This window comes from Coptis chinensis, chromosome 7 (genome assembly GCF_015680905.1).
Source record: "Coptis chinensis isolate HL-2020 chromosome 7, ASM1568090v1, whole genome shotgun sequence".
NCBI lineage: Eukaryota > Viridiplantae > Streptophyta > Magnoliopsida > Ranunculales > Ranunculaceae > Coptis > Coptis chinensis.
In genome coordinates this window covers 30,659,288-30,686,403 of record NC_141462.1, presented here as the reverse complement: position 1 = coordinate 30,686,403, position 27,116 = coordinate 30,659,288, and the positions used below count along the sequence as shown (strand labels likewise).

At 38.1% G+C, this 27,116-nt stretch overlaps 1 protein-coding gene across 1 annotated transcript; it reads right to left on the bottom strand.

The window, feature by feature from the left end:
* Window positions 1-20,362: 20,362 nt before the first annotated feature.
* On the bottom strand, window positions 20,363-21,034 carry LOC147487087 (uncharacterized). The gene has a single exon (XM_086573934.1). It carries the CDS (start codon window positions 21,032-21,034, stop codon window positions 20,363-20,365), a length of 672 nt encoding a protein of 223 aa, XP_086430060.1.
* Between the last annotated feature and the right edge of the window lie 6,082 nt (window positions 21,035-27,116).

Below are 27,116 nucleotides of genomic sequence, written 5' to 3'. Positions count from 1 at the left end.
GCCTTTCACCCTGATAATTCTCTACTGACCAAATGCAATTTCTGCCCTTCTTTTCTTTTATTGCCTTGACATAGTAAGCATTGCATCCATCTCCAAACACTAGCCAGTCTGTCTCTGCTTTCTGCTTTAAGTCTTCTTGTTCCATCTTTGAGAATTCAATATAATTGAGTCTGGCTTTTTTTTCTTGGTGAGCAAGAGAAATATTTGTAGGATAATCTTGAAGCATTTTCTGTAGTTTGAACATCTCTTCCCTAGCTTCAGTGACTCTCTCATAGAACTTAGAGAATTTACTTTTAGACCATCCCTTTATAGCCTTTTTCAGTTATGAAAGCTTTGAATATAAGATAAAGATAGGTGTTTCGTACCATTGCTTAAGTAGTTCCTGGAAGTTAGAGTGCATAAACCAAATATTATAGAATCTAAAAGGAAAGTGAACTTTTCTTGAATCATACCAGTGAACAAGCATAGCAGAGTGATCAGAAATTCCTGGTGATGTGAATATAGCTTCAATCCAAAAAAGAGCATTACATGCTGATTTAATAAGGACTCTATCTATTTTGGACATTTTTCTGCTAGCTCCCACTGCATTGTTTGACCATGTGTAGAAGTATCCAGAAAATCTTAGATCAATTAAGTCTGTAAATGTGAGACAGTCTTTGAAATCCTCCACTTCTTTTAGTCGTACCAATTCACATCATATTATTTCATTAGTGTAGAGAACATTGTTGAAATCCCCCATGAGGCACCAAGGCTTTTGAAAGCAATGTTGCATAGCTTTAATAGATTGCCAAAACTCTTTCCTGCCATGCAAATCATTACTAGCATATACGATTGTTAGTTCAAAACTTTTGGAGGTGGAGAGAATTTTGACTGATGCATGAATGTGTTGTTTGTTCTCTGCCTACTTTATCACTTCTAGATATGTAGGATTCTAACATAGCCACACCCTTCCACTAGGATCACTAGTATAATTCTCATAAGCTTTCCATCTTGGACAACATAAGTTCCTTGTAAAATCAAAATTATCCTTCTTCACTTTTGTTTCAAGGATACTGAAGTTGTAGTAAGTGTTTTGAAGTAAGGTTCACCATAGATTGTTTAGAGTTTGAATGGTTGGGAGTTTTAGAAAGAAGGAAGGTAGGATCTTTAGTTTAGGACATGTATTGTTTAACTAGTTTATGAAGAACATTGAAAAACTTAAGTTGTTAATGATTGAAAGAACACAAACTTGAAGAAATGAAATGAAAAGATTGAACAAGAGCAACAAAGGAAAGATGATTAATTAATTGAATAACAAAAACAAATAACAAGATTGAAAATGAAGAACAATAAGGTAAATGACTTGAAAAAAAAAAAAAAAAAAAAACTAGAAATTAAATCCTACATGACAGTAAAATAAATCAAGGTGCATTCTCTCTCCCTAACTTTTAATTCTTATACCCTTACTTTATGCAAATGACTGATTTGCCCTTCTCCATTACATTTAAGACACCTCACCCTTTGCTTTATGCTTTTTCTTTTTCCCTTTGCTTTTTGATTTCTTCTTGATCAAGATAGGTTTTAGAGAATCCATCTTTTGTGTTAAGGACATCTATCTCTGGTCTTCTGAGTTGAGGACTTGACTTTCAGCTCTTTGGTTATGAGTCCTTGACCTTTGACCTTTGACTTTGACTTTGACTTTTTCAGCACTTTTTCATAGCAGCTTCGAGTCTTCATCATAAGCGTAATTAAGATTCCTTTTTGTGCTAAGACGCAGCTTTTATGATAAGTGGTATGAATTTCTCTGTAACCTGAAAAAGGCAATAAAAGCTATGGGTTATCTTTTCATTATGCGTACGAAGGGCTGTAATGCAGTAATGTAAGGGTAATAAAATGCACATTTGGGAGCTGATCAGATACCAAAAAGCTATATATCATGTTCATTTCTTACTTTATTCACCTCTTTAGCTTTCTGAGGCTGATTTTATTCATCATGATTAAAGAGAAATTTTTTAGTTCTTACCAGCCCCCTTGGGCTTGCCCTTTGTCTTCCTCTTTTTTGGCTTATGTACAGGAAGACTTATAACATCAGAAAGCTCTGAGAGCTGCTTGGATTTGATGGTTGTACCTTTCTCAACTGGGGTGTTAAGAAGGCCCGCAACTACTCCTTGAGTGTCCTCAATGGAGTTGTGGTCTGAGAAATACTCCCTTCTACTTCTCCTTCCTTTGGTAGAGTAGCTATCCTCAAGAAATTGCTTCCTTGTTCCTACATAAGTGGTTGCTTCCTCGGTTTCTCCTTCATGTATTTCATTTTCATCTCCATTGTTATATATAACAATTTCTGCTGGCTCAAACTCAGTTCTAACTTCTTCAAAGGTTCTTAAAGGAGTGAGTCACTTTGGGTGCAACGTATGGCACTAAACTAAGAAGATTCTCTTATCAGTGCTTGCCATGTTGTTTGTTTGTGCTTCCTCATTTTCAATAGTTAAAGCCTCGAAACTGTTTGAGGCTAGCACTTCCTTATGGATAACAATATGTGTTCCTTGCTCACCTTCAAAAGTAGTCTCTCCTTGTTGTCCTAAATTTTCTGGATTAGTAGCCTCATTAACATTTGTGTCATCGATGAGGTTGCTTTGTTGCTCAGTAGAATTAGGGATAATAATTGGAGCATTTGCCTGATGTCCTACTGTAGCGATGACTCCATTTTCATCTCTTGTAGCACTTGATTGTCCCTGCAACATAGCTCCTTTTTGCCCATCTCTGCTTTTGTTGCTTATACTTTTCCTTTGTTGGCTTTGCTCTACTAACCTCCTTTGCAGCTGCAATAGGTTGTTTGTCTTTATTTTTCACACACTTTACATCTGTGTGCCCAAAAATGCTACAAAATGAGCACTTTTTTGGTTCCCAATCATATTCGAGACCTATATGTATGATGTTGCCTTCATCCATTTCGACTGGTATGGAAGATGGAAAAGTGAAGTTGATGTCCACAACCACACAAACCCTTGCATAAGAGATTCTTGTTCTGTTGGCGGTGGCTTCATCCATACATATAGGTTTCCTAATCAAGCTCGATACAAAATCAATACCGTTTTTCATCCAAAAAAGTTTTGGAAGATTAATTTTAACCCAAATGGGCAAAACTTTGATCTTATTTCTCTGTTGTTCCACTTCAGGAGACCAAGTTCTCACTTCAAAAATGCGTCCAGCTAAGAATATTGGACCATTTTCTAAGACTAGTTGCCTATCTTCATCATTTATAAACTTGAAGTAGAATAGGTCTTTGTCTGCAATCATGTCAAAGCCTCCCTTAAGTTTCCAGTGTTTTTTAAGGTTTCCTTGACATATGGATTAGATAGTCTCTTCTCGATGAAAAAACCCACTACATAGTCTTTCCAGAGTTCCTCCCCTTCCTCTATTAAAGATAAAGGAACTTGTGATATACCATTATTAGAGAAGGAAGGAAATACATTTTTGAGATTTGGTTGGAGCTTTGTATTTTTGCCCTTGCTGAAAAGTGAGCTCCATGACCTTATTCTTTCTGAAGTGTTTGTTGTAGAACTAATAATGGTTTGATCTATTATAAGGGTAGAAGAAGAAGGAGCAGCAGATGGATCCGTATTGTCCCTTTCCTCCATGATTTTTCTGAGCCAGAGTCAATGGTAGCTAACCACCGGCAGTCAGAAGTTTCCCAAAGAGGCAAAGTTTCCCTCCAGATGGTTTTTCGAACCTAAAATAGTTAAAATAGGTTAAAAGATGGAAATACCCCTGGACCCTCAGAGCATTCCCAATGCAAGGTAATATGAGGGGTTTGTGACTATAGTCACTAGTTTTTGTGAAAAAGGGGTGTTCAATGCAGAGGTGAAAAACTGGTGATTATTTTCCCCAGTTGATTTCAAGGTGAAACCTTCCACCCAAATAGTGGCTGACTTGTTAACTTCGGACGGAATTTTGGATTCCGTCTTGTGTGTTTTTTTTTAAAAAAAATGGGTTTTTTTTTCAGACCGTATCGCATGATTTTTCGATTTTTTTAAATTTCAGACAGGATGTTTCATTCCGTCCGGAGCGTTTTTTCAATTTTTAAGTCCAGACAGAATCTAACATCCCGTCTGAGATTAATATTCACCTTTGCATTGCACAACTTCACCTTGTTTTTCACTAAAATGGTGAAAAGTTGGTGAATAACTGCCTATGTGGAGGTGATAAGGAAGGGATTATTTTGACTTGCATTGGGAATGCTCTCACAATCGCCTTGGTATTTTCTAACATATAAGCTGCCTTTATATGTTGCTATTGCGCAAGGAAAAGAAGATAGACAAGCACAGCTGCAGCTTCAGTTTGCTCAGCATGCTGCAAGGTTGGTAGGGCCTGCTGTTTTACCAGCTGGATATCCTCCTCTTTACTACGCAGCCTCTCCTGGTGTGGTTTCACAAATGACTCCCAGGCAGGGACGCAGGGTTTTACACTCTTACGTATCAAACTTTGGGCATGAGACCCAGATGGAGACCCCAACGGGTTTGTACCTTCAACGAGGCCCGCTTTTCAAGCTTTGTCACATTTTACGGTAAGTTAATATTATTGAATTTATTGGCTAGTTGTATTCTTTTCTTGTCACACCCCAAATTTCCAGACAATAAAAAAAAAACGTACAATGATATTCAATCATCGGGAAACCCAGGATGAAACGAAAACCTAATACTCTGTTATCCAACACGATATAAAAAAATTGAAATCAAATGGAAACAAAAGGAATAACTCTTCATTCACAAATAAAAATATTACAATCATTTCAACTTAGAAGACAAGTTAGTTCCGTTTTTTCAAAACGGCATGTAGTTTCTTCCTAAATAATTAAGATTTCAATCCCATTATACATTTCCAAGAAAATCATATAACAATACTCATCATTCCCATTTTCCAAATTAACTCACAATATAAATACCACTAACCTTCTACTTATTAAATGCACATACATATAATAACTTATTTAAATATGAGTTTGATATACTTTACCTTTACATGCCAGCACGTCATCTTAGGGTAGGATATTTACGGCCCTGCATATAAGATTAACAGATCCTACCCTCTTGCAAAAATAAAGTCAGACATCACGTACAATAAAAAGATTTATCTCAACCAGTCAAATTTTCATTCATAATCAAAACCTCATTTAAGACATTGAAGTCTAATTGATACCACATAGTTCGTCCCGTTTATTAGGGAATACCACTTATCCTTACACTAACATGTCATTCATGACACATTCAATGAATACCTTGGGTCATTCCCGCCACATTCAAGGAATACCCATCATAACACCAATTGGTCATTCATGGCACATTCAATGAATACCTTGGGTCGTCATTCCCGCCACATTCAAGGAATACCCATCATAACACCAATTGGTCATTCATGGCACATTCAATGAATACCTTGGGTTGCGTCATCCCACATTCAAGGAATACCCATCATAACACCAACAGGTCATTCATGGCACATTCAATGAATACCTTGGGTCATTCCCACCACATTCAAAGAATACCCATCATAACACCAACAGATCATTCATGACACATTCAATGAATACCTTGGGTCATTTTCGCCCACATTCAAGGAATACCCATCATAACACCAATAGGTCATTCATGGCACTATCAATGAATACCTTGGGTCATTCCCGCCATATTAAAGGAATACCCATTATAACACCAACAGATCATTTATGGCACATTCAATGAATATCTTGGGTAATTCCCGTTACATTCAAGGAATACCCATCATATAACACCAACAGGTCTTTCATGGCACATTCAATGAATACCTTTTTAAACAACTACTATCACATATACACAATTTAATATTAACATTGTACACATATAGTTATCACTAAAACTAATATATAATATATAATATGGTGGCTGCACCTTTACATAAGGCAGCCTACATATCCAATCTTTCAAGATTAGAATCAAGCCTTACGTAGCTCTTAACCAATAAATATCAATATCCTTGTATGAACCTTTAAAGAGAATAACAATTTATACTATATAAAATCACATACGATAACTTTCAAATACTCCCACAATCATATTCGTAAAGTTTCATACCCAGAGATACACTATGAACCTTTAAATCCAAAAACTCAAAAAATGGATATTTCTCTACTTTTGATTCTCCGAAAATGATCTTATGAACCATGTCGGTTCCAAATAAAACTACAGTCTAAAAGTAGGCTACAAATACTATATAAAACACCCAATAAAAGTTTAAGAGACTCTTAGTTCATTACTACACATATTTCCCAAAACAGGTTCATGCACATAAAGGATAACACGGTAGGTTTTCTAGCCAACTTGTCAATGCTATAGTTTTTCCTACATTCATCCAAATGACATGTAACTTATTTATTTAGAAACTAGGGTATGTAGACTTAATTTTTCATGTAGAACTCGAAGTCCCAACCTCAGCCCATCTAGAAGAAAACTTAAGTAAAAAATGATAAAAATCCTAATTTTCAACAAACTAGATTTCTAACGGACTATCTTCCGAATAACACAACTCTTTCCATAGGTATCTGTAAATACTAGATTTCTTAATTAGTTTTACAACTTAGCATAACGAGATTGAGTTGTGGATTTGACTAAGTTCATGATAGACGCGAGTTGCGTACGTATCCAGTTCTCCGATGAACTGGAATCAAGTCTGACATAGTTCCTCTTGATTGGTCCTTTGAATAGGAAAATGGATTGAATGTGGATAAGAAGTCATGCTCTTTGAGAGTGGAGCAGGTCCCCTTTAGATGATATCTCCTCTTTATTTTATATCCTGTCCACTTAATGTGGTCTTGAATGAGCCTTAATGTGGATTCAATAAAGTGCATGGTTGTTGTTACATAATTGTTGTAACGTCTGCCTTTCCATCTTTGAGCGTTACAAGACCTAGTTGTGGTCTTGGTATAAGCGACCACCTAGTAGCAGTCATGATATGAGCGACTTGGTAAGTCTTGGTATGAGCGACATGGCCGGTCTTGATATAGTGATGAGTTGTGCTGAACACGTGTATAATATACGTTGGTTGTGTATATTAGTCCCTTACACAACCCCCTCTCATTAGGTCGGTCCTATTTCGTAGGATGATCTGATGAGAGATTAACTCCACACGTGGAAAGCACATGGGTTATGTAATGATTGAATATGAGAATGATGCTGCTTTGGCAAGTACTAGATTAATCCTAGAAGTGTAGGCCCTCAATTAGTGAGAAGATTGTAGCTCAAGAGAGCATTCTGATTTCTACACTGAATTGATCTTAGAGGTATGGGTCATTAATTAGTGAGAAGATTGTAGCTCAAGTGAGCGTTCTGCTCTAGGGCGTGTTGGAGTTTGTGTGAGCATGCTGCTCTAGTTAGCGTAGGTCTAGGGACCCTTAGTGCTTAAGTAAGCATTCTGCTTAAGTGAGCGTAGGTCGAGGGACCCTTAGTGATTAAGTAAGCGTTCTACTCGAGTGAGCATAGGTCTAAGGACCCTTAATGTTTAAGTAAGCATTCTGCTCGAGTGAGAATAGGTCAAGGGACCTTTTATCGCCTATGTAAGTGTTCTGCTCCAGTAGGTCAAGGGACCTTTTAGTACTTATATAAGCGTTCTGCTCGAGTGAGCGTAGGTCAAGGGACCAGGGAGCGTTCTGCACTGAGTTGGTCCTAGAAGTATAGGTCCCTAACTAGTGAGAAGTGGTGACGCTATGTAGCGTTTGAGCTCGAGTGAGGGTTGTACCCAGGTGGGCGTTGTGACCCGAGTGAGTTTGTCTGCTCTAGTGAGCATCCTGATTTGGAGATCGCAGTTGATAACTAGCCTTGAATTGGCGTGACTGTAGCTAGCCCCAGTTTTGGAGCTTGATTGACCTGTTTAGATGGTAATGACTAGCCCCAATCCAGATATGGCTATGGCTAGCCCCCAGTTTGGAGTGTAGCTAGCCCCTAGTTCGTGTTGTAAAATGACCTGGCCAGGAGCGAGCTGTAGAAAATGAGATTAGTTGTATTGAAACTTATTATGGTAAAAATGTTGCACGTAAACTATTCCGAAAGCTTCAAGCTCAAAAGAGACTCAAATTCGGATGAGTGGTAGCCCTTGTCAGAAATCAGAATATGATCAACGCTAGCTAGCGAAGATGCCGGTTCATCAAAGTCGATGATTTAATTGAACATTTGAACGTTGGGGAGGGGGTGTTAAATATGTGGATGACCAGCCAAAAATTGAACTAATACAACAAGAGTTAGTGCATATCAATAATACTAAAACTTGGAGCCATTGTGCCATCTGAGTCATAGCTCGACATGTGTAGATGGCTGTGCCACAACTTAGAGTGTAATCGGCCTATGATATGTCAAGCTGTAGACATAGAAGTTAGCATTATTATCAAGGTCGATGTTTGATCGAACTTTTGTAAATTTGGAGGCGGATCTTTTTCCTATGTAGGTGGCTCCTTATAAGAAAATGGTGGAATGTCTGCTGCTGCTGTGAGTCTAAATGATCAACAGATCTAAGAATCACCACCAAGTGCATTCTCAATGTTGAGAAAGCGATAAACCTGTGTCTCGCCTGGAAAATACATTGGCAAGCTATACCAAGTTTAGCTTCACGAGACATGAATTTTCGAGTTCTCACTTCGGTTGAGGTCGCTGCAAAGTGTTTAAGCATGTGATACGTAGTCCAGTGATGGCTAGAATGCGTTCTTAGGATCTACAAAACTAGATTGTAAGATATCGCATTCAATTGGTGAAGTTATAGAAACTTGAAGAAATTTTTAGAATGTCAGCAACAAGTTGGCAGTGTAGTTGCAGTATGGATGGATTCACCATCATGGACAATTGAACTTTTGAGTCCATTACAAGAGGTGAATCTTGCTCAGAGTCTGATTTGCAACCAGAAGGCTTGTTATACATAGTATACGATTGGCTCGCAATGGTAAAGAACTAAACAGTCTGCATCATTATATCAATCTTTCCTAGGAAGATCGTTAGTAAATGGTAAAGGGAATATATCTTGGGCATTGTCAAGTCATAGCCACGTAGCCACAACCCCAAAGTAGGAGTTTAATCAACATGTGACAGATTCAACTACACCATAAAGCAACAGTAGATGTCAAGAATTGCAAACTCGCGTAGTGTGTAAGGATTAAACTGATTAATTCCTTTTTTGCAAAGATGAATTGAATTGGTAAAGCGGTAGCAATCATTGGCTAGAATGCTCATTCCTGTGCACAAAAGTGGTAGACTCCCAACTGGCGGTGTGAGTCACTCGTTGAAGCCATACGAGAATGGTAATTTAGTAATAGTATACATGAGGGTCTCGTAAAGTAAGCCTGGTCTTGTAACTGAAATTGTTAGTGAACAAATCAATCACATGTTGCACCAACTGTAACGGCTATTCAATGCGTAGATCTTGTCTTTAATTTTAATTAAGTAAAATCTTAAAGTAACGGTGCTTCAATTCATGCATGAGTTCCAAGCTTAATTAATGTCATGGTGCTGGTAAGTAGAAATGAGTAAGCATGCCAACATATAACGTAAAATGAATAAGGTGACTATTAAGTCGTATCGATTTCAGGTCGTCATCTTGACGTCCAAAGCTAACCTAGTAAGAATCATGATACTGGTTTTCAAAGACAAATGCACTGATAAATTAAGAAGCCCCAGGTGAGGTTTTTATATATGGAGAGCGAACATACGACCTATTGCAATTAAAGACATCTCTCCCTGACTTGGACCAGCCACAAGTAATTAAAGGAGGCCGAATCTTAACGACTTAATGAGGTCGAACTCGTGTGAAGTCGCTTAAGAGAAGCACAAAATAAAGGAACTAGTAATCAAATGCGAATGATATTCAAACTGCTGTTCATGCGACTGGTGTAAAGAAGAGCCACATAGGCGATAATTTGTATAATATTCATGACTATGCTGAATATAATATTTGAACAGAAACAAGATTGTTCCAAAATGAATTGAACTGTTAGTGTTCCACATGAACCGTAGCAAAGCCAACTCAAAAGGCTATATAGTATGAAACTATGAAATATTAAGCAGATCAATAAGGAAAAACTTATCTTTCATGTACGGATTAACTCCATGGCAAGTAAGCCTCTTTGATTAATTGTTTGAGAACAACAAACACCATTCTTCGTGGGCTTGAGAATAACAAGTGAAAAGTGTAGTTTTCTCAAGAACTTCGACCTGCATACGACGCCAATGTAAAGACTAGATTTCGTAATTAGTCTTACAACTTAGGATAACGAGATTGAGTTGTGGATTTGACTGAGCTCGCGATAGATGCGAGCTGCCTACGTATCCAGTTCTCCGGTGAACTGGAATCAAGTTTGACGTAGTTCCTCTTGATTGGTCCTTTGAATAGGAAAATGGATTGAATGTGGAGAAGAAGTCATGCTCTTCGAGAGTGGAGCAGGTCCCCTTTAGATGATATCTCCTCTTGATTTTATAGCCCGTCCACTTAATGTGATCTTGAATGAGCCTTAATGTGGATGCAATAAAGTGTATGGTTGATGTTACATAATTGTTGTAATGTCTGCCTTTCCATCTTTGAGCATTACAAGACCTGGTAGTGATCTTGGTATAAGCGACCTAGTAGTGGTCATGATATGAGCGACCTGGCCGGTCTTGATATAGTGATGAGTTGTACTAGACACGTGTATAATATATGTTGGTTGTGTATATTATTCTCTCACAGTATCCAAATGCATCAATGTTTTTTGCATTGAAAAGCTAATACACGGAACTTACTTTCTTATGTTTTACAAAAATACTCAATCTCATTCTAAATGTGTGAAAAATAGGCTCGAACACAGTGTGCAGAAACTGATTTATGACGCACTATTTTCTGGTAGTCAAATTTCCAGACGTCATAATTAATTCCACGGGCCTTGGAATGCGATGAGGCAAATTGGAATAGAAGGCAGACTTCCAGATCTTACTTTTTCAAGTTTTGACAAGGGTTTGAATCGCAACCTAACTATATGAAAACATGGTTCCAACACTGGGGCAGAACCTGATTTCTGCTATCAGAAATTCTGACATGCTAACTTCCAAAGGTTGTAACTCCTTCTACATAAATCGAAATGCTATGGGGCTTTTTGCGTTTGAAAGAGGACAAATAAAACTCACTTAACATGTTTTAATGAAAACCTATATTAATCTCTAATTACGCTGTAATTCATCTCCAAATAAGACAAAATTCAGAACATGAACAGGAGCAAAACACCAATTTGCAACAAAGTGTGCGCATCATGGATATGAGTACTTACATAATCAATAGATTAGGATCATTATACAAAAGAAAACTAACACTTAAAGAGATTCAAAACTAATATATAGGTTAAGGCACATACACATTAATGGTCTGACTTAGCCTAACTTAACCTTATTATAACTAGGTGAGCAACAATTTATGGGTATGGTACTATTTCTGTTTGGTTCAGTTTGGTTCAGTTTAGTATAGTGATAACCGTAAAATGAAATAGTTTTACTAATGAATAAAGCTATGAAACTCTAAATGCAAGTAAAACTAAAACTAAATTTATACTAGACTTATCAAAGAATTCTACTCTCGATACTATTGAAGTATAGATAGAATAGAAGATTCGTTCCACTCCTAGTTCTTTAGTATTCAAGTTTCCTACGACTATCAATCCTACCAAAGTTAATGAGAGAATTACGAATTATACTACGAAATGCTACGAAATACTAAGGTTGAATCTATAATAAGAATTAGGGGGGAATTGAATCCACCTTGAATCCAACTTATGAAACTAGCATAGATTGTTGTAATCCAATTCTTACGTTCTTACGATAAGAATTGGTCGTTCTAATCCCTAATTATACATGGCATCTCTACCAATTCATAACTAGCATCTGAGAACGTCCACCCATTCTCATGGCGAATCAACGTCCTTCTATAATGGAATAGACTCTTACAACAATTATAAGCTAGTTTGATCAAGTTTTCATCAAGGCTTCATCAAACCCCTCTAATGGAGGTTTAGCCTCGATTCATCAAACTATCATTTCAAAATGAAATTGAATGAGACATAATATAAAAATTTTAACTTTATTAAATTCAACTAAACAATAATTAAAATCTAAATTAACAACTAAGAATTCATTGAATAACAAGAATTGAAATTAGATCTAAACAATTTTAAATAACAAAATCGAATTTAACCAGAACTAACTATTTTATTTATCTAATCAATGATAAACAATGATTCAAATACTTAATCTAAAACAAGGAATAAAACTAATTAATGGAATGGAAACGAATTAATTAAAACCAAAACCTAGATCTAGAACTAAGCTTTTTTAATGGCTACTCTAATGGCTACCTTCTAACCTAGTCTAATTGATTCTTAAGAGCTAAGTCTTGTGTGTGGAAATGGAGGAGACCAGATCCACATTTTCGTGCATGGGCTGAGGGTCCATGTTTTGGGCCGGAAAATCGAGCCCAAAGCCCAATTTCTTCAGTCCACAGGGCCCTTTTCAGCTAGCTTCGACTTCAATAGACTTTTCGTCCACTTCTGCTCCTCTGATTGGGTCAAGGTTTAGACCATTGGAAAGATCTTTTTGAGCCGGTTGTTTTGACATAAGATACGCCCAATTCTGAGGCTTGAGTCCAAAGATACGATCTTCAGAAGTTCTGCTGATTTTTATGTGCTATTTCTGCCCGTCTTGGCCTTTAATCCCAGAACTTCTTAGCGACCAACCATTTGCTCCTTTATATCGCCAAAGTGGCACATTTCTGCACATAATTGACTTCAATGCTTGAAATATATAAAAGCACGCAATTAGGATTAACTCTTATTATTAATCGCATAATTGGTCTAAAAGTATTATTGTTAAGGGGTTAAAACTACAGTTTTGGGCTCTTATCATATAGCCCACCCGATTTGGTTCGGTTCTAAAAAAACATAAACCGATAGGGTTGGTTCGGTGGTCGGTTTAGTCCTAAACCCGACCCGAGCAAACCCGTGCACACCGTTAGTTCCATGAGGTCCCTTTTGTCTATTTTTTGGCTCTATAACATGTCTTTTAAGATATTTGGTTCAGAATAGGCTTATATATTGAAAAAGCAATAAGAATATGAGTTTTCTACATTATTGATCATATAATATGACAAAATTGAAGCATTATAAGGGGATAAAAACGCATATTTGAAGACTGATCACCCTAACCAACATACATATTTTGTGGGCATCTCTACACTTATGTATGTGTGTAAATCCTGTCTAATCAAAACTATAAGTTCATGGCTTCTTATCTTATATAAGTAATCAATAAGTTCACATCCTCCTACTTAAATAAGTGACCAAAGATTGATTAACAAGTTAGGCTCATACACACTAATAATGTCTGACTTGGCCTTAACCTTTAACCTTGTAAAATTATAAAGAGTCATTATTAAATGAGCAACAATTCAAGGATGTATCTCCTGGGTAATCAAAAACCATTCCTGACTTTCACTTTCACTAAAATGTGCATGTGTGGTATCAAATGTCATGACTTCTTTTCTTGTAATAAATCAAGTTCACACATTCCTACTTAATATAAGTAACCAAACCTTAACAAAAATCAGCACGCACAAGGTAAGTGTATTAATACATACGAAATTATCTAACAGGAAACCAATGTGGAAATTTCCCATTTTAATTGTTACCCATGATACCATATCAAACGATACTTGTATCATCCGTTCTAATCGATCTTTTGTCAAACCACAAGACATTAATAATCACGATAATAGATTGTAGGTGAGAATATATATCAAAGTGAAATAAAAAGAAAATCCACTCACCCGAAATTGCAAAATGTTAGTTAGAATCTAGCAAAGAAAACCGAAAAGTGATGTCGTGCCGAAGCCGCCAATACCCCTTCTTCTTCTTTTTTTCTTTTCAGCAATTTGATATGTCAACCTAATTGGGGTATGAGTGAGTGAGAAAAAGGTGAAAGTGATAGGAGTGGAAGTTCTATTTGTAGGAGACATGATATTTCGACAGACATTACTAATAAAAAGAAAAATAAAAGATGTATATAGCCAACTGCACACAAAATGGATCTGAGCATAGGTATTTTATGTTTCTGTATTTGAATTTCAGACATTATTAACTACAAGAAGCCTCCTGGTGTCTGTATTTTTCATGTAATCCTGAGTACGTATGGATAGTATCGGTTCTAGGTGTTGCATGACGTACTTTATGTACGTAGGCTTTGGTTGGTCAATCGAATCTTGGTTCCATTGTAAGCAAGCGAAAGTGAGTGATAACTATAAAATGAATAGTCTACCTACGAAATGAACTATGAATTCACAACGTAAGTAAACTAGAACTAAACTTTTCATTGGTTGATTATCAAAGTTTCCTACTCTCAAGTCTATCGAAAATAGGTGGAGTAACGAAATCGTTCCACTCCTAGTGCTCTAGCATTGATGTTTTCTAATCTAACTAGTCGTTTTTAAGTCTATGAGAGTTTTTTGAAGGGAATTATACTACGATGCAACTACCCACCGGATGCAACTAGTGGGTTATCGGAATACTAAGGGAATGCTACGTTGATTCTATGATAAGGAGTTAGATGGGGATTTATTCCACCTTAACTCAACTTAATCCACTAACGGAATTTAATCGTCAGTAATCGAATTGAACTGCCCATGAGAACAATTTGGTTATTCCTAATCCCTAATTATACATGGCATTTCTACCAATTCATAACTAGCATGTGAACAATTAAACCCATTCTCATGGTGAACTAATCGTCTCTCTAGAGTGGAATAGAAAATCGGCGACTTCTACGATAATCGAATCAAGCTTTCATCAAGGCTTCACAACCCCTCTAATGGAGGTTTAGCCTTGAATCATTCATAATCATTTCCATTCATATTAAAACTAAACATAATATAAAGCATTGAAATTTACTTAATTTAACAATAATGAAATCTAATTTAATGACTAAATTGAAATAAGGACAGAATTGAAATTAGATCTAGAATTGGAATGACAAAAATCGAAATGGATAAAGAATACTACTTTATTGATCTAATCAAATGAAGAACAAGATTCAAGGTTTAATCTAATAAAATGAATAAGATTTGAAACTATACTTAATAAAAACAATTAAATAAAACTAGATCTAGAAGCTATTTTTAATGGCTACTTTCTATTCAACTATCTACTATTTTCTAACCTCACTCGTCTCCGACTGCCATTAATTTTTTGAGTCAAGCTTTTGTTTTTATACATTCAGATCCAAAAATCGTGCATGGGCTTGGAGCCATGTTTTGGGCATAGAATCGGGCCCAAAACCCATTCTTCGATCAAAAGGCCTCTTCAGCTGCAGTTGGCTTCCACAGACTTTTCGTCCACTTCTGCTCCTCTGATTGGGTCAAGGCTTAGACCTTTGCAAAAGCTCTTTCCGAGCGGTCGTTTTGACATAAGGTAGGCCTCAATCGAGGTCTGAGTCCAAAGATATGGCATTCGAAGTTTTGACTTTTGCTCCTTTATCTCGCTAAAGCACATAATGGACTTTGAAGCTGAAATGCATAAAAACACGTAATCAGTATTAACTCTTACTTATTATTCACATAATTGGTCTAACGGTATGATTATTAAGGGGTTAAAACTACAGTTTTGGGCTCTTATCAGTGAGCATATTAGTAATTGAGAAACAAGATGAACCCCAGGAGCATGGAAATGGAAAACATTTTCTTTATGCATTTCAAGGGAAAGGAACTCTTTTTCAAGTAAAGGGTATTTTTTCATCCTTTCTTAGATGAACTCTTCTTGTTCAACATCCTCTCCCTCTTGACTAATCATGGAATCCTATATATTTAGTAACCAAAGAAAATTTGGTATGTTTAGATGATAGGCGTGGTCACCAACTAGCATTTTCTTTTTCTACAATGGGCTTTTTTTCGATGATAGACTAGTGGATGCCTAAGCTACCCCGAAGACTAGGTCTTGGTCTTCATTTAGGCTGTATTGGTGGCTCTTACTAGGTGTGTGTGATTTGGTCGAACAACGTAACCCTAGTTGCAAACCTTTAACAAACCTTTTCATCGTCCCAACCTTGATAAAGTTATGGATATATGGATAGTCGTCCTGGACTACGAGCGTAGTTGTGAAATAGATTTAGGCTATTGATTGGCTCCTCTTCCTAGTGAGCCACCACACCATTGACCCAAACTATTTAGATATTCTACAGTTCCAGTCTCTTTTGTGACCTCATCTATGTCTACAACTTCTCATGCCAACTGAATTTACTCTCAGATATTGTGTAAAACCATAATTTTATCGAGGCTCTGCAGTTTTTATGGTTTATTTGTTTTTGTTATTTAAATTTAGAATTTGAATGGATATTAAGTTTATGTTACTATTATGTTATGCAAATATTATGGTTCGCTGATGCACTCAAGTGTCTTGTGCTTGGAGTAAATATAATACTATTACCGTGGCTAATGACTTTGATCTACCTTTATGCAATTGCTTCCCCCCCCCTATTTTTTCTTTTGTTGAACATGACTTTGTTCTTTTCCTTTGTGTTTTAAACAATTTCTTGTGTAATAGCGGGGTGGTTAGGCAAAGCACGTAGCAAATGGGAGTCCACACGAGATGAATAATGGATCTGCAGTCTCGTCTGCTGCTTCTAACTCAGTTGGATCTGGTTCCCAAGAAGTGGAGATGTTGAGAAGCTTGATGTTTGCTGCTTCCCCTCAACAGGAGAAAAGTATATTAGGCAAGCGTCTCTACCCTCTTGTCGAAAAGCTAAAGGTTTTTTTTTAATCATTTAAGGGTTATGGCTGACCCTAACCTGCATTAGAATGAAATCTCTCATACATGTACCCAATTCTATCCTTCTCCACTATCACAGAAAGTCCTAGACTTAGTGGGGGGATACCAAACATAACTCCTTATCCATCTGCAGCACTAGACTTTGCAATATAGTCTGCAACATGGTTACATTCTCTATACTCATGCCTTACTTCTACCTGGTCATACATAGTTAATAAATGCTTAATAGTGGCAGTAACATTTAGACAATACCAAGGACTCTCTTTAGCACCTAAGATAACATTAACTACCCTCTTAGAGTCTGATTTAACAACTATGTTCTTTATACCTAGCATCACCCCTGCTTCCAGTCCTATTTCAATTCCTTTCATCTCTTGCATCATAATAGATCGAGCTCCAACACATCATAATAGATCGAGCTCCAGCACTTCCTGTGTAAGTGATGACCATTTGTCCTAGATGATCCCTGATCAAGCCTCCACAACCAGTACCCACATCTGATAAAGACCCGTCTGCATTTAGCTTCATGTATCATTCAGGTGGTTTGCTCCATCCATGAAACATAAGTATCATCTGATTATACGAGAAACAATCCCCAACCTTTCCAGCAACATCCTAGCTTTAGGTGCATCTTGCACTTCTTTGAGGGTTTGTTGTAAGTAAATCTTCATTTTCTTCAAAACGTCATTTGCTACAGTAATAGCAGCATGAGCCTTTCCTTTGAATTTTTGAGAATTCCTCTCATTCCACACTGCATAGATAGTTGCACATGCGAATGCTCTAATGATCTCAGACTCAGTTGTATTTCTTCTTGTTCTTCTCAAAATATCATTCCACTCCTGTGTACATTCTTTCACTGTGTTGCTTAATCCTAGAGCCTCATTTACTCTTGACCAACCTCCTTTGAGAAGTTACAGTTGAAGAACATATGTTTGGAGTTCTCTCTGTGACAGTTGCATAAGCTACACTCCGACTGAGTTAACACCTTTCTCTGAATAAGCCTATCCTGCGTCGAAATGCAACCTGCAAACAATTGCCAAGATATAAAGGAGTGCTTGGGTATATTATACTTCCCCCACACCAACCTATACCATTTAACTTTCTCTTTCAGTGTCTTGAGCAACATGTAGGCAGATTTTGTGGTATATCTCCATGTGCTTGTACCAGTCCACACAACTTTGTCATCTATTAGTCTGCTGAAAATGTCTGTCTTAAGAATTTGAGTTTTTAAATCACAATCCGGTAAGTTCAGCACTATATCATTCCACTTTCCATCAGTTAGAAGTTCTTCCACTTTTGCATCATTAGGTAAGTGTAAGAGAGACTTTGCATGTACATTATTCTATAGTAAAGTTGAAAAGACCCAAGGATCATGCCATAGACTGGTGTTTTTTCCATTTGCAATGATATACTTGATGTGCTTCATGGCAGTTTTCCTATATTTGAGCACACATTGCCACACCCAAGAACAATCAGCTAGTACCTTCATAGTCCAGAAATACTTACCTCTAAGCTGGTAAGCCCACACCCACTTGGTCCACAAGGTATCCTCCTTGCTAGCAACTTTAAACACAAGTCCACAATATGCTACTTTATTCCACATTTTTGCATCAATTATGCTCAAACCCCCTTCACTTTTGTCAAGTCTGAGAGTTTCATGACTGGCCTTGTGCATCTTTCTCTTCATTTCAGCACCGGACCATAAAAATCTATTGCATAGTTTAGCCACATTATCCATCACTTCAACTGGTAGTATAAAAGTTTTTGCCCAATAGGTATGAAAAGAACAGAGTACAGACTGAATCAATTGTAGTCTTCCTGCATAAGTGAGAAATCTATTTTTCCAATTTGATATTCTAATAGTAACTTTCTCTAGTAGCAACAAACAATCCCTTGCACCTAGTATGGATGAGGTAAGAGGTAACCCTAAGCAAGTCACGGGTGGATTCACCAAGTTAACTCCAAGAGTTCCTGCTAAAACTTCGCCATTTTCATGCGTGATACTCCCTGTGAGTAAAGTAGTCTTCATGGAGTTCAATTGTAACCCAGTAAGAAGAGAAAAGTTATCAAGAAGGTTCTTCACTAAATGTATGGACTCACTTTGTCCTTTACAGAACAAAAGAACATCATCTGCGAAACTTAAGTGTGTGATTCTAACCCTCTTGCATCTCGGGTGGTACTTCATGTCTTTTGAGTAGATTCCATTCTTCAAAAGTCCTCCCAAAACTTCCATGACCATCACAAAAAGATAAGGGGACAAGGGGTCGCCTTGTCTCAGTCCCCTCTTGCCCTCAAAGTAACCTTGAGGCACTCCATTAACTAAGATAGAGAACATAGGAGAAGTGAAACACATGCTGATTGAACTAATAAAAGTGTCAGGCAATCTGAGTATTCTAAGAACCTTGAGTATAGCATCCCAACTAATAGAATCATATGCATTTTGGATGTCGATCTTTATAGAGCATCTATGTGAACCATGTTTCCTTTTGTAGCCTCTAATCAACTCATGAGCAAGGAGGAGATTATCTTGAATATCTCTCCCAGGGAGGAAAGCGGACTGGTTAAGTTCTATCAACTCAGAAATATATGACTTTAGCCTATTGCTAATCACCTTAGAAATACACTTGTAAATCACATTACAACAAGTTATAGGTCTAAATTCATCTATCTTAGAAGGATTAGTTTTCTTTGGAACTAAGCATAGAAAAGTAGAATTTGTACCTTTGTGAATAACATTCATAAAGAAAGCATATTTCATTGCAAGAATAAAATCTCCAGCCACTGTATTCCATGAAGATTTAAGAAACAAGCATTAAAGTCATCCGGCCCTGGGGCTTTGTTATCATTCATGGAAAAGAGAGCCTCTTTGATCTCTGCATCAGTTATCTCTTCTACAGGCTTCTGACCAGTAACTAAATCTACCTCATCTCTAAAAGATAGGTTCTCTAGTACCTCCGAGTCACAAACACTATCCGAAGTAATACCCAGCCGTTTGGTATAGTAGTCGATGAAAGCTTGTGATACCTGCTCCTTACCTTCATGCTTTGTACCCCTTGTGTCTTGTATACTCCATATGAAATTTTTATTCCTTTTTTCTTTTATTGCATTGTGGAAAAAAGCATTGCATCTGTCCCCAAAAGCAAACCAGTCGCATTCAACTCTTTGCTTTATATCCTCCTCCTCCATTTCAATCAACTTGCAAAGCTAAACTCTGGAAACCCTCTCTTGAAAGCATAGAAGATCATTTGAAAATGAAGTTTGTAAATGTATTTGAATATCTTTGAGTTCTCCTCTAGCAGCTTCAACTCTATGATGCAACTTAGACAAATGTTCCCTGGCCTAACTCCTTAACTTCAATTTCAAAATCTCAAGTTTCTGACTTAAGATATACATTGGAGTACCATATAGCTGAGTATCCCATACTTGCATTACAACCTACTCATAGTCATCATCCAGTGCCCAAAAATTATAAAATCTAAAAGGAATGTGCCTTTTCTCAACTTCAATCAAATGTAAGAGTATATGGGAATGATCAGATAATCCCTATGTTGGAAACTCTACCATAGAACTAGGAAGTACACTGAACCAGAAGTGATTTACTAGGACTCTATCAATTTTGGACCATTTCCTTAAATCATCACTGTAATTGGTCCAAGTAAAGAAACATCCTGTAGATTTAAGATCAGATAGACCAGCAGCATTGAGACATTCTGAGAAAGGTAAAGTTTCCCTAGGATGCACTGCTTCTCCCCCAACTCTTTCATGAGAGAACAAAACATTATTGAAATCTCCTAACAGACACCATGGTCCATCCACACTAGATTGCAAAATAATGAAGTCCCTCCATAGTCCAACTCTATCACTCCCAGTGTTACTAGCATACACTATAGTGATGTTGAGAGTTATAGATTTCTGAAGGCATCTAACCTCACAATGTATGAATTGGGATGTCTCTTGCAGTTTTGTAACCCTAACAAAATTAGTATCCCAACATAACCAGATCCTTCCACTTGAATCACATCCATAGTTATTCATGAAATGCCAGCTTGGCGCACACAAATTGCTTATAAAGACACTCTTTGCTTCCGACACTTTAGTTTCGAGCAAACCCAAATGACAAATCTTATTTGATATCCTAAACTTATTTACCTCTTTAGCTTTCTTAGGGTCATTTAAACCCCTTATATTCCATACGCAGAGTTTTGTCATATCCATTTAGATTGGGCTTTGGTGTTGTTCTTACCAGTGCCTTTAGGCCTTCCTCTTGGTCTCCTCTCTTGTGGAGAGTTGCCTTTCCCTGAAGTAGTAGGAATAACTGCTTCTTCCACTACTCTCCTTTGTTATCTAGTCTTGGCTTTAACTACTAGATCTCTGCCTACAATGGGATCAGGTTCGACATGCTCTTCATGGTCATGAAAGAATATAGTAGTGTCTTCTTCTGATATATCATCTTCCAACTCTTCCTCACTGTCCGCTAGTACTTGAAAAGATAGTCTCTCAGAGCTGTAGTTAGAGTTTGCAAGTTGTTTTCCCTTTACTACTAATCTAGTTGATTGCAATCCAGAGCTACTGTGAGCACTTCCAGAGTCCCTCTGAGACATGGATCCACCTTTCTGAGAAGTTGTGTAACCGTTACTCTGTGTATGTTGCTTTTCAGATTTGTTTCTTGCGAAGTAGATCCACTATGTGACCCCTGTTGTTGTATTCTATCCTTTCTCCTTTGCCCTGCACTAGCTACATTGTGGCTACTTGTTCTTCCATTTCCTCTCCCATTATGGCTTCTCGGACTAGCTTGCGTAGCTATTCTATTATTTTCTAGAGTTCTTCTGTGAGTGACTTCTTACCATTCCTCTGTATCTTGCGGTGTCCTTCCTATAGGAATCGATGTTTCACCAATCCTAGCCACTGAAGGAGGGGCTATCTCGAGCACATATAGTGCAAGTTCTAGTCCTTCAATAGGGCTTTGTGCATATTCATAATCAAAGTCATTACTACCACCATTTAAACCTTCATTCACCACTGGTTCAGCCCTGTGTACCTCCTCGTTCCTCTGAAATTCAGCCGATCGGTTTTCTTTAGTGTCCTTTGTTTGTCCCACTTCTACTCATTGCCTAGCAACCCAAGCTATTGAGCAAGTGTTCATACATCTGTTTGCCACATGTCCAAACCTTGTGCACTTTGTACAAGCAGAAGGTTTTCAAGTATACTCAACTTCCACATGGAATTCTCTCCTTTCCACTGTAATGTCAATGGAACTAGGATAATCAAAAGTAACCATAATTACAATGCATAGTCTAGCATATGATAACCTTGTTGGAGTTATCCCTCACATGAGGAAGAAAGAGAAATTAGTTCTGTTTGCGTGAAGGGGTCTGAGCGAGCGAGCGCTCAGATTGGTCTTGCCCAAGGTGCGCCCGCGCCCTAGCCGTGAACAATTTACAGTATATTGAGGGTGTGCGCGCTCAACATTGGCCTTGCCCAAGGCGCGCTCGCACCCATGTCTATTTTCATAGTTTCTGGTTGCTACAGTAACCGCATGATTGCGGGTTACTATAAAAACAGAAACAAGGTTTTGGAAAACCTAAGCAACACGAACCAAGGCAACACAAGAGAGAGAAAACCCAAACTTGAAAGCAATCAAGTTTGAGAGATAACCTTTACAGAGAGACAAGCCTGTAAAGAGAGAGGAGTGATCTAGTAAGGTGAGAGATAGAAAGGAGTGATTGTAATCTTCCTTCCCACTTTATAAAAGGATTAGCTCTTGTGGAAGTAGGCACCATTGGCCGAACCACGGTATATCTTTGTGTTTTGGTATGCTTTTACTTCTTTGCATTATTATCTGTTGTTAATAGTTGTTTAGAGAGTTGGGCATGTTAGGTTGGTTGTAATGAAAGTTTAAATCTTTATCTGGAGTTGTTATTGATCCTAGTACGAGTTATCTGTGTAGTGGGGGTCAATTGGTATTGGATTAAAACCCAAAAAGTGGTATCGGAGTCAAGTTAGATTAACCTAGGGTGTTTTCCAAATCTTGGTCGGAAGGTGTTTGACAAAATTCCTGAGAGACGATTTGATTTTAAATAACTTGTAGAGATGGACCATTCTGTGAGCACTCGCATGACGAGTCTAAATAGGAAGAACTACACCATTTGGAAAGCCAAGATGGAATACTTGCTCTACTGCAAGGACTTGGCACAACCCATTAAAAATGGAGGAGAAAAACCGAAATCGGTTGCTGCGGCTGAGTGGAGCAAGCTTGACAGAAAAGCAATTGGGTACATTCGACAATGGATTGATGATAATGTTTTTCACCATGTATCCCAAGAGACTACAGCTTTTGGCTTGTGGAAGAAACTAAAAGACCTCAATGAGAGGAAGTCGGGCGGAAACAAAGTGATGCTCGTTAAGAAGTTTGCCAACATGAAGTACCAAGAAGGTTATTCAATGTATGAGCATCTTAATGAAGTACAGAATACCATCAATCAGTTGCATTTTATGAAGATTAATATGGGAGACGAAGTTTAGGCTTTGTTTCTATTAAACTTTATACTCAAAAGTTGGGAGACGTTAGCAGTTTCTCTACACGGATCAGCTAAGGATGGAATCATTTCCATGGAAATGACTACCGCGTCTTTGTTGAATGAGGAGACTAGAAGGAGTTCAAAAAGCAGCTCCTCTTCAGAGATCCTTGTCACAGAGAAACTGGGGGAGAGGTAGAAGCAGAAAACCATCTCATTCTAGAGGTGATGACATAAGCAAATCTAGGGGTGAAGCTAAAACTTCTAAGGCAGAGAGGCAATGCTACTACTGTGCCACCAAGGGTCACTTCAGGTATTAGTGCAGAACACTGAAGAAGGATGAGAAAATAACTGTGTACATGAAGACATGGTAAAGAGGAACGGAAACTCAGGCAGAGATACTACTGCACTAGTCGATGATGGTTTAGTGGGAATTATGTCAGATTGTGGTGAGTGCTATCTTAGTACATCATGCCAGGATACAGAGTGGGTGATAGATATAGGAGCATCCTATCACGTCACACCGCACAGGGGATTTTTCACTACCTACAACTGTGGTGAATATGGTGAAGTGAAGATAGGTAACAGTGGAGTCTCGAAGATTGCAGGCATTGGGAAATGTTCACATAGAAACCAATGTCGGATACACCTTGACACTCAAAGATGTAAGGCATATCCCTGACATTCGACTAAGCCTAATTTCCACTGGGAAGTTAGATGATGATGGCTTTGTAAACTCGTTTGGCAACGGGGTATGAAAACTGAGCAGAGGTTCTATTGTAGCAGCCAAAGAGAAAAAAACTTGCTCTCTTTACACAACATAGGCTAATTTGTGTAAAGCATAAGTAAATGTGGCAGAAGAAGAAGCTTCCTCCTAACTGTGGCACAAGAGACTATGTCATATGGGTGAAAAAAGGATGGAAGTTCTTGCTAAGCAAAAGGCCTTGCCAGACATCAAAGGTACACATTTCAATAGATGTACTCATTGTTTGGTAGGAAAGCAACACAGGGTGTCTTTCCAAAGATTCCTGTTTCACAGAAAGGACAATGTCCTTGAACTAGTGCACACAGATTTATGTGCTCTTATAAAAGTAAAGCCCCATGGGAGAGTTTTATACTTCGTGACCTTTATTGATGATGCATCGAGAAAGGTATGGGTATATAGTTTGAAGACCAAGGATGAAGTATTTGGCGTGTTTGAGAAATTCCATAGCATGGTGGAAAGAGAGACTGGGAAGTTGTTGAAGTGTATTCGCTCAGATAATGGGGGTGAGTACATTGGGCCGTTTGAAGAGTATTGCCAGAGTCATGGGATTTGTCATGAGCAGACCGTTCCCAAGACATCGCAACATAATGGTATAGCCAAGAGAATAAATCATACCATTGTAGAGAGGATGAGATGCATGTTGTCTCACTCTAAGCTACCTAGAAGCTACTGGGTAGAAGCAATGCGCACAGCCGTACATGTGATTAACTTATTGCCGTCGAAGCCTTTAAATAGTGATTATCCAGAGAGAGTATGGTCAGGCAGAGATATTGATTATGGATACTTGAGGGTATTTGGGTGCAGGGCATTTGTGTATATTCTGAAGGATGAGAGATCCAAGCTTGATGACAAAGCCAAGTAGTGCATTTTTCTGGGTTATAGGGATAAGAAGTTTGGCTACAAACTCTATGATCCGATTAACAAGAAGGTAATCCGAAGTCGAGATGTTGTGTTCTTGGAAGACCAAACCATAGCAGATTTCGAGGAGGGTGAGAAGCTACAAGCTTTCACTAATAATCTTGTTGATTCAGAACCAGAAGTTCCTATTGTGGAATGTGCATAAGGAATTGAGAATGCAGAGAACCATGAGCTTGAACCTCATGATGAGAATCCTATTACTCATGATGGGATAGAACCTATTGATATAGAAGATGCGGATGAATTGCATGAACCACCACCAGAGCAAGCAGAAGTGCATCCTCATGAGGCACCAGCAGATGGGGCAAGGAGGTCAGACATAGAGAGACAAGCTTCAACCAGGTATCCACCACATACATATGTTTTACTATCTGATGGTGGAGAACCTATGTACTATCAAGAGGCACTTGAAGGTACAGACAAAGAGAAGTGGTTGAAGGCCATGCATGATGAGATGAATTCTTAGCATAAGAATCACACTTATGAGTTAGTTGAGAAATCGGAAGGAAGAAAAAATTTCAAGAATAAGTGGATCTACAAAGTCAAGCATGAGGAGAATAATCCATACCCAAGACACAAATCTATCCTTGTTGTGAAGGGATTTGGTCAAAGGAAAGGTATTGACTTTGATGAGATTTTCTCTCCTGTAGTCAAGATGACTTCTATCCGAGTGGTATTGGGTATGACCGCAAGTTTGAACCTAGAGGTTGAGCAACTAGATGTCAAGACAGCTTTTCTTTATGGAGACCTTGAAGAAGATGTTTACATGGACCAGCCAGAAGGGTTTGAGGTCAAAGGCAAGGAGCACCTAGTGTGCAAGCTGATAAGGAACTTGTATGGGTGGAAGCAAGCACCAAGGCAGTGGCACATAAAGTTTGATTCCTTTATGGTGAAGTAAGGATACAAGAAGTCTGCTTCCAATCATTGTGTGTTTGTTCAGAAATTTCTAGATGGGGATTTCATAGTGCTCTTGTTGTATATGGATGACATGTTGATTGTTGGCCCGAACATCAACAAAATATCCAAGTTGAAGAAAGACTTAAGTAAGTCCTTTGAGATGAAGGATTTGGGTCAAGTAAAGTAGATACTTGGGATGTGGATCACTCGTGACAGAAAGAGTAGGAAGTTGTGGCTTTACCAAGAAAGCTACATTGAGAAGGTGTTGAAGAGATTCAACATGGATCAAGCGAAGCCAGTCAGTTGTCCGCTTGGTGGCCAGTTCCGCATGACCAAAGAGATGTGTCCAAAGGGTGAGCATGAGCAGAGTCAGATGGAAAAGATTCTTATGCATCCACAGTGGGCAGCTTGATATATGCAATGGTGTGTACAAGACCGGATATTATTTTCGCCGTTGGTGTTGTAAGCAGATTTCTGTCAAATCTGGGTAAGGAGTATTGGGAAGGTGTTAAGTGGATATTGAGATATCTCAAGGGCACTTCCAAATCGTGTTTGTGTTTTGGTGGAAATAAGCCCTTACTTGAAGGCTACACTAATGCAGACATGGCAAGTGACGTTGACTCGATAAAGTCCATCTCCGGTTATCTGGTTACTTTTACAGGGGGAGCAGTTTCTTGGAAATCTAAGTTGCAAAAGTGTGTTGCCCTCTCCACTACAGAAGCCGAGTATATTGCAGCCACTGAGTATTGCAAAGAGATGCTATGGATGAAGAGGTTCTTCGATGAACTAAGGCTAAAGCATAAACAATTTGTAGTTCTATGTGACAGTCAGAGCACCATCAATTTGAGCAAGAATCCGAGTTTTCATTCTAGATCCAAGCACATACATGTGCGTTATCATTGGATTAGAGAAGTACTCGAAGATAACCATTTGTGTATTGAGAAGATCCATACTGACAAGAACGGGTTGGATATGATGACCAAAGTCTTAACAAAAAGTAAGTTTGATGTTTGCTGTGCTACCGCCGGAATGGTAGCAGACTCCTCCTATTGATTTGGAGATTGCATGGAGGTATCTTCCCCTTAATGTTTGGGAGGGGGAGATTGTTGGAGTTATCCCTCACATGAGGAAGAAAGAGAAATCAGTTCTATTTGCGTGAAGGGGTCTAAGCACGCGCACGCTCAGATGTGTCTTGCCCAAG

Bases quoted from the DNA above. Each gene is read 5' to 3' on its own strand.
- LOC147487087 (XM_086573934.1), bottom strand. From the start codon at position 21,034: ATGGATATGACAAAACTCTGCGTATGGAATATAAGGGGTTTAAATGAC.